The sequence below is a fragment of the Arachis ipaensis genome, chromosome B08, assembly GCF_000816755.2.
Source record: "Arachis ipaensis cultivar K30076 chromosome B08, Araip1.1, whole genome shotgun sequence".
Lineage (NCBI taxonomy): Eukaryota > Viridiplantae > Streptophyta > Magnoliopsida > Fabales > Fabaceae > Arachis > Arachis ipaensis.
Window position 1 is genome coordinate 23,585,750 of NC_029792.2, and position 8,947 is coordinate 23,594,696.

The window sequence follows — 8,947 nt, forward strand, 5'->3', positions numbered from 1 at the left end:
CCTTTATATATTATATATTTTTTTTTCTTTATCGCAAATAATGGAAGAAAATAATTTCCATAAAACAAAAAAAAGCAAAAATAAATCCTTAAAATAACACTGTCAAGAAAAACGGAAGTCCTACCTTTTTTACTGTGAAGAAATTCAGGACAATAGCGATCTACGCTGCTGAACGTGAAACAAAAATCTTTACTTTTTTTTCTTTTTAATTTTTTGGATATAAATATAAATAGTTAAAAAGTGTAAATTGTAAAAGATTATAGTCTCTCTCTCTCTATATATCTTTATATTTCTTTCTCTCTCTCCTTCTCTCTGTATTTTTCTCTCTCTTTAACTGGTTCTTCGTCGCAGGAAGAGAGAGGCTTGTTTGGGTCCGAGGTAGAAAAAAACAGAGCGAGATCTGAACTTTTTGGAGAGACCCTTTCTCAAAAGAGGGTCTTCTTCTTCACTGTCTGGTATTCTCTCCATCTTTTTCTGGTGCAATTTTTCTTGCTCGTTCTGTTTCTTTGGTTTTGGTTTTTCTGTCCATTTGCTCAAAGATTTTGTCTTTTATGTTGAATAAATTCTGGGTTTGATTCTGATCATTCAAATGTATTCAGATCATATATAACCTTGTCGAAATTTTCGTGCTTGTAGCTCAGTTTTCTGGGATTTGGATTTGCATGTCAAGTTTTCCATTTTGATGAGGCTGTGGTTTTGGATGCATAAAAAGATGATTTTTATCGTTTATATCATCTGGGTGTTTGTGATTTGTTTCTATTTCATGTTAAAGGTGGAGATGTTATAGCATTTTAGATCCCTATGTTGATTTTCTCATGCTCTGATCAAATTTGATGGAATTCATGTACTGATTGATGAAGTGAGGTGTTATATCGTCATCGTTCATTCGACTTCGGCCTGCATATATTTTTCATTTTTTGAAATTTGTTAGATAATTAACAATCTCTGTGAATTGTTTGCAAAAAGGATTTGTTTTTGATTCGTGGTTTAAGAATTTTGTGCCTGGTTTATTGATCATGTGGATCAGAATCACTGAATTATTATACGCTTGCTCCGTATTTGATTTCCCTCAATAGTGATTTTCTCTCCTAATATTTTTATGTTCTTTTGGGAATAAGTTTCTTTAGTTTTGTGAGGGTGTGTTGTAATTGGAGCCATGGCGGTCGAGGTTGTCGGATTTGAGATGGTTCAAGGACCAATGGATACTGGTGCTGAAGGAGGCAAACCTATTTTGAATGAAAAGGAGCATGGCAAGCTGGAAAAGGATTCCAGCGCGGCCATCAAATTCGGCTCACATGGAGATGAATCTGCTAAAGGGGAAGGGAATAAAGCTTCTGATTCGAGTGTTCCGAAAGAGGCAGCGGAAGAGTGGCCTGCACCTAAGCAGATTCATTCCTTCTATTTTGTTAGGTGCCGGCCTTATGAGGATCCACATATTAAATCTAAGATTGATCAGCTTGACAAAGAGATTACCAAGAAGAATCAAGCCCGGTATCAGGTCACTGAAGCACTGAAAGCTAAGCGGGTGAGTTCTAAATAATCTGTCACGGCTACTTGTCTTTTAGTTGTTGTTTATCAAAATTTGAAAATGACAAGAGGATTCAAGGTGAGAAGTAGGATGTGTTCGAATATGGGGTTGGTTTCGGTGTCTGAGCATATGTGTTGTTCCTAATGTTAATAACTGTGATGGCAAGGGTGATAAAAAAAAAACTGTTCATATGTTTCAAAAATAACTAGTTGCTGATTTTTCCGCTGTTTACTGTTGTTTCTTTTGACAGAAAATCTTAATTTATTGTTCACCATAAATCTACGCTTGACTAGCTTTGATTTTACATGGAGCACTATTGCAAGGGAGTCAAATATTTATTCTTTTGATAATGCATGTCTTTATTGAATTGCGCATATTCGGGCATTTATTCTGGATTTATCGAGTCAAAACAACTTTTGCTAATATTAGAATAAAATAAAATAGAGAAGTATGTGACAAATAGCATTACATCTATTTATAAATTGAATGCACAAACACCAAATTAGTAGCAGAATATATAAGATTATGAGGTTCAATTTACAAACCCCACTTACCCTATTGCCCTACACTGCTTTCTTACACGAGAGTTAAATTATGTCTATTTTATCCCGTGTATCACAGATGACAGGTCACATCACTCTTCTTTTTTATTTTATTCATTTATTTTTTTTATAACTCTAGATTAGTTTTCCCAAATCTTCAGGATGTATTATTGAGTATGTTCAATTCAATGACAGATGATGAGAGCTTAATGCAAATTTGATTTGGTCTTACTCTTGCAGTCGGAACGGGCAGAGTTAATTTCTCAGATCAAGGCTCTAAGAGGTGACAGCAGGCAATTCCAGAGTATTGTGGATGAGAAAATAAAAGAGATCGAACCTCTGCAACAAGCACTGGGCAAGCTTCGTACCAACAACAATGCTGGTCGCAGTGGTTTATGCTCATCGGAGGAGGAACTCAATGATATTGTGTGTTACGAGTTCGATTTCTTTGAATTGCATATTAATTCCTCCATCTATTGTCTATTAACTGACCACTTCTTTGTGCTTCGATTGATGCAGATATATAGCTTGCAATACCGCATACAACATGAGAGCATTTCTCTAAACGAGGAAAAGCAAATCATGCGAGAAATCAAACAGCTTGAGGGGACAAGGGAGAAAGTTGTTGCTAATGCTGCCATGAGGGCCAAGTTACAGGATTCTATGGGACAGAAGGAAGCCATTCAAGACCAGGTTAAGGTAAGATAATTTTGCTTTATTGTTCTGTTGAGCTTCTTTTTATGGAGTGTCAGGGTGCTTTTGTTATAGCTTTTTCTGGCAAAAGATCGCTTGTTTTAACCGAAAAACTCACTTTCCATATATTTGTATGAATATAGAATAATCCGAATTTTTCAAATCTATCAGTTTTCTGCTTTTTCTCTTCAAAAAGTTGAACAAGTAACATTTAAGAAAATCATTTTGTAGCTTTTTCAATTATATAGAAGAATCAAGTTTTCAAAACTTTTTTGAAGGTGAAAGACAAAGGCACCCTGAATATACTTGAAACGTTTACTATTCAATGAGTTCATTGGAGATTAATTGCCTTCGAATTATTGCAGGCTATTGGTGGGGATTTGGATGGAGTGAAGAAGGAGAGACAAGCGATTCGGTCCAAAATCAAGCAAATTGATGATGAACTGAAAGTCATCGACAAGGATATCCAGACTCTGCAGGACGAACTGACAGCTATCACTCAAAAGAGGGAACAGGCTTATGAGAGTATTCAACAGCTGAGAAAGAAGCGTGACGAGGGGGTATGTTTTGCATTTTAATACTAGCATTTTCTAGCCCTCACGGCGATTGTCTAACATGAATGACCACCACTCGGCAAAAGTAGAATTTTGTCATACTGTTTCTTAATTAACATGATGTTTTGTCAGTCGGAATCGGTTCTAGTAACTACAATCATGATTTCTTGGCTGAATTGTTTTCCCAGTCTCGTGTTTGCACTTGATTGTTAATTTTATTTATACTATCTTTCTCAGAATTCCCATTTCCACCAATCCCGTATAATTCTGAACAAAGCAAAGGAACTTGCTGCAAAGAAAGATGTTACTGCTATCGAGGAACTTTCACAGACAGAGGTTTGTACTCATGATATTCATTCTTTAAAGCACCGTGAGATTATTTAACAATGACATTGAAATTTCTCTTGCATCTGTTTATTTTTTTTCTGGGTTATGGATGCGATCTTACTTTTATTTTATATTTTGTTATTTGCGTTTTTGGTTCCAGGTCGAGAAATTTATGTCACACTGGAACAGTGACAAAGCTTTCAGGAACGATTATGAGAAAAGAATCCTTCCATCATTGGATATGCGTCAGTTGAGTAGGGATGGGCGGATGAGGAACCCTGACGAAAAGCCAATCCTGGAAGAGCCAAAGGTTGTCGAAACTGTTGCACCGGCAAAAACAGTTGCAAAACAGCCAAAGGAGGAGCCTAAGCCTGCTCCTCAGGAAACCTTGGTCACTCAAGCAGTTCCAAAAGAAGCCAAGAACAAAGGGAAAGACTCAAAATCCAAGCTGGCAAAGGATATAGAGGAAACTGATGAATATGACTTCGCGATACCCGTAAAGGAGACTCCCAAGGAGCCCAAAGTTGATCCAGCAAAGCTGAAAGAGATAAAGAGAGAGGAGGAAATTGCGAAGGCAAAGCAGGCCTTGGAAAGGAAGAAGAAGCTAGCAGAGAAAGCTGCCGCCAAAGCCGCTATCAAGGCACAAAAGGAAGCTGAGAAGAAGCTCAAGGTAACTGCCACACAATTCTTCTTTCGATGTATGTTTTTCGAATAAAAACATTTTAGTATTTCGCATATATCTAAATATGTTGATATCTTTAGGACCGCGAGAAGAAAGCAGCAAAGAAGAAAGGTTTGGCAGCAACTGACGCGAATCCCGAGGAACAACCAGAAGATTCATCAGCAGTGGAGGCCACAGAGCAAGAAAAGGAGGATGATGTTGAAGCCCCAGCTCCAGTGGCAGTGAAGGAGAAGGCCCTGAAGGAAAGTAGTGTTAGATCCAGGAGCCGTGCCGCGAAGGGCCCTGAATCGATTCCAAAGGCCATTCTTAAGCGGAAAAAGTCTACCAACAATAACATGTTGTATGCCTCAATCGCCGCCTTTGTTTTGGCAGTTCTGGTGTTGCTGATTATTGCATACATCTATCTTATCTGAAGAAAGAGAGAAAAATAAAAAAAAAACCAAAGGTTTAGATCTAGAAGAGAAGGAAGTGTATACCAATTTTCCTAGTGGCTGGCTAGGTTTGTTGAGGGGTAGCCTTTTAAGTTACTAAGATGGATCATGCAAAACTCCTGTGCTTTTAGCTTCTGCTTTTGTGGGGGGAGAAAACTTGATACTTTTTTAGTTTGACTGTACCTTTTTATCAAATTTTGTTCAGCTATCTTTTGACATGTTTATTACTGGATTCTTGAGTTTGTTTCTATAGTTTAAATTAACTTGGTCAGAGGAATGGCACCATGGTATGGTAGGCTTTCAAACTTAATCTTGAGAGTTTTGCATTGCTGGTTATGTAGTCTTGAATCTTTTGATGATTTAGAGCACTATTCCTTCCAAGTCCGAAGTGATTGACTTGGCTTCAAAATCACTCTCTTTTCATAAATATTTTATGTACTTTATAAAAAAAAGGCTTATAAAGTCTTGGATTTTGTCATTATAATAGTTCACTTTTGTAGTGATAGTTATTTCAAGATCTTGTAGTTCATTATATTAGTGTTTATATTAAAAGGAATTATGTTAAGTGTATATTATAATCAGTCACTACAATAAAATGCACATTATAATGTTAAATATACATTAAAAATAAATTAAATTATACATATATTTATACATAAATATATAATAGTTGATTTATAATTGATTTAAGTGTATAAATAGCATTTGTATTAATAGTTAGTCAATTGAAAAGGGTTATTCACGGAAAATTGTTACTATTGGTTATTGGAGGGTTTTGACAAGGTGGTCTAGTGAAGTGTTGTAGAGTAGAACTATTGAGATGGCAGAGGATGATATATTATGAGTTGGTGAATTTTATGGTGTCTAAATTGTTTAATTTATTTTTAAAGGTAAAAAATAAAATGTTTAAAGTATAGTTATTAAAATCGGATCGGATTGACTGATTTACCGTTTGAAATTTAAAATTTTCTCAAAATGCTTGATGTGGGGTTTAAACCCCTCTCCTCAACAAAAGAGATGCCATTCACAACCATCAAATTGTCATACTTATTAATATATATGCAAATTATAATACATATAGATATCTTTTATCAAATAGTTTATTTTTATTTAATTTATTTTAATTTTAGTTATAAACTCACTCATTCTTAAATTAATTATATTTTTATTTAACAATAATTATAAATTCACTTATTTTTTCTTTTCATAATTATATAATATCTATTAATATTTTTTTCAATAAATACTTGTAGTAATAATAATATAATAAATATAAACTAATTAATAAATTATTGAAATTTAAAAATAATAGTTATTTTAATATAAAAACAAAATAAAAATATTTATGATAGAGTAAAAATAATATAATACTTATTGTTCATGTTTCATATTGTTTTAGAATAGCTTGATTATTCTTAAAATATTAGTGAATATATGTATTTTAAATTTTAATTTTAAGTTTTTGACTATTTTTTATTTACATAAGATCGGGTCAATCGGTTTAACTAGCGATTTACCAGTTAAACCAATAATCTAGTGACTTAGTAGTCTGACTGGTTTTATCACCGATTCGATTCTGACAACTATGATTCTGATATACAAATTTTGTTTTTTCTGTCTTTCTTGTTTTGCAAGAATTCTCTATTATTGCTTCCTCCCTTTGTTGTTTCTTGTTGTTCTTCATCTCAAGTTTGGATTCTTGAATTACTTTCGCAATACTATCTAATAGTTTTAAATTTTTTTTCCATGAAAGTATCTTTTTATAAGTAATCACATTTTTTAATTAGTAGTAACTGGTTGACAAGGAGAAGAAGTGGCCAAAAAAAATTTATTGATGCTTTATTATTGACACACAAACAAAAGAAGGAAAAAAAAGCATACTATACTTTTAGTTATGCATACTATTTTCTTTTGCTAATTAATCATTGATGGCAAAGTCAATCATTTTTGGCTTCTAGTTCATAATGTAATGTTTGTACTAATATACTCTTTTTTCTTTTGGTATGAACTATGAAGGGACAATAATGGAAAAGGGCTTTCTAAGAATGATAATCCTAATTTAAGCCTTATATCTTTTTGTTATATTGTTTACAAGTGCTCCTTTTTAATCTGTTCTAATGTGGCACCACATCTATCTCATATTATCATCTTAGTAATAATTAATAAGCTAGAAAAGGATAATGTAGTCACTAGAATAATTTATAATTGGTTGGCAATAAATTAAATAAGATAAAAAAAAAGTGCCTAACCCAGCAATTAATGGATAACCAGATCACTGACCTAATAAACAAAACCCTTATCATCTTCATTCCTTAATTATGAGGGAAGAAAGTGCATGCTCAATTCATTTTGTAATGATGTATTTGTTATCTCAGAAGAATGCTAAGTCTATGTGGATGTGGCCTTGCTTTTTTTTATGTTACAGACAAACAAGTGAGTACCACTGAAAAAACTCACTTTTATAACATAATTATTTTAGCTACATACTACGTTCAACCGTTTTTGTAATAGAAAATGTTCTATTCGTTAAGAATATAAGAGGGAAAAAAGTTATAGAAAAATTATTCTTTTTTCAAAAATATTCTTTAAGGTTATTTTTTGCATTCTTGAAGTGTGATACATGCATTAAAAACATGCACTTTTCTGAATTGAAATCATCTATCTCCTTTAAATTTTCAAAAATTTTTGAAATAAAGTACTATTAACATTTAATTTATTTTAATTTTGTTCTTAATATTTTAAATATATTTTAATTATATCATTAGATATTAACATCATCAATAGAGATACTGATGTGAAAAAAATTGTGTGCTAACGTGTTATGAAGCATCGCAACTCTATAATGACATTTGGGTTGGTCTAGTGGTTGACTCACTAGTATGCTTAAGTAAGTGTTGGGGATTCGAATCCCGCCTTATGCATGCAGCAATCTATTGACCAATGACAAACCTTTAAATACAGTTCAGTACCGCGGTGGATTAGTTCTTAGCCTGTAGAGTTGGAAAATACCGTAGAAACCAAAAAAAAAAAAAGTAGTACATTAGCATAAGATTGTTACGTTATATATTGTCCATACTTAGAGATATAATTAAAATATATTAAAATATTAGGTGTAAAATTGAAGCTAAACATTAAGAATAAAATTAAAATCAAAATTGTATATCTTGAGAAAGAAACGCATATTTATAATTTTGTGGATATTTTTGTAAATAAAAATCATATTACAAATATTTTTAAAACATACGAATGTTTATTGAAATTTAATATTAGTAGCATTTTTATTGAAAAAACAAATATATGTGAAGCTACGGTAAACTAAGAAATTAATGAATATAAAAGAGTGATTTGAAATAAAAGATCAGTACCTAAAGCAATTTTCCATTTAAAAATTTGGTTCTATTAAACCACTCTTCCACTTTAGTCCATGACAACAATAAAAATGTCTCACGATCCACAAATTTAACCCAACAAAATGCACAAATTAAATGATAATTTAGTCTTTATCTTATCTTATAGTTATCTTTATCTACTTTTATCTTTCATAGGCCAATACTCTATATATACTTAATTTTACCTTCATAGTTTACAATTCATTCAATCAACAATCAATAAAATTTTTTCATCTTTTTCTTTCACAATTCTTTTATTTTTCTATTCTTTCACAATTTTATTAGGTTCTAAAAAAAATTGGCAATGAGTATGCTTTAACAGCTAGCTTTTAATAGCATCTCTCTTTTTTAATATTCCATAATAAAATTATTGAATCCTTTTCAATAAAAGAACGTATGCTAGGTGAGCATTTAGCGGGTTCCAACCCAATTAATTAAGAACCAAATTTATTTTAATGATAATACTATATATATCTTTTTATGTAAGCATATATATGAAACAGAGATGGTGGTTTGCACGTACTTGTTGGGGATTAAAAACAAGCGAGCTAAGGCCTAAAGGGGGTAGTATTTTAGAGTGATGAAGCTAAAATGTTGAGACATAATTTGGTGCTCCAAATTAAAGTGAAAAAAGAGTGTCAAAGGTACTTAATTAATTAATTGGTTGGTGTGTTTGTCTTGTTCAGTTTCTGGCACGCCGATGGGACCTGGTCGGTGCCATTTTCATTTCTTACTTTAGTTTCTTCTTCTTCTTCATATGTTATGTTATGATTATGGGACTAGGGAGTAGGGGCTTCCACT

General features: G+C 32.4%; 1 protein-coding gene across 2 annotated transcripts; it reads left to right on the forward strand.

Moving 5' to 3' along the window:
* Nucleotides 234–5,067, forward strand: LOC107612967 (proton pump-interactor 1). 2 transcript variants are annotated; one of them, XM_016314772.2, is made up of 8 exons: nucleotides 234–455; nucleotides 1,118–1,525; nucleotides 2,311–2,496; nucleotides 2,590–2,769; nucleotides 3,129–3,323; nucleotides 3,555–3,653; nucleotides 3,805–4,314; nucleotides 4,407–5,067. In XM_016314772.2, the coding sequence occupies exons 2-8, from the start codon at nucleotides 1,157–1,159 to the stop codon at nucleotides 4,737–4,739; spliced, it is 1,872 nt and encodes a 623-aa protein (XP_016170258.1). In that variant the 5' UTR covers nucleotides 234–455; nucleotides 1,118–1,156; the 3' UTR covers nucleotides 4,740–5,067. The 2 variants fall into 2 exon arrangements, with proteins under 2 accessions (XP_016170258.1, XP_016170259.1); XM_016314773.2 differs by having other exon boundaries at nucleotides 274–455; nucleotides 1,128–1,525.

Coding starts and splice junctions, on each gene's coding strand:
- LOC107612967 (XM_016314772.2), top strand. CDS start 1,157: ATGGCGGTCGAGGTTGTCGGATTTGAGATGGTTCAAGGACCAATGGAT. Junction 2,770..3,128: donor CCATTCAAGACCAGGTTAAG/GTAAGATAATTT, acceptor GAATTATTGCAG/GCTATTGGTGGGGATTTGGA. Junction 3,654..3,804: donor AGGAACTTTCACAGACAGAG/GTTTGTACTCAT, acceptor TTTTGGTTCCAG/GTCGAGAAATTTATGTCACA.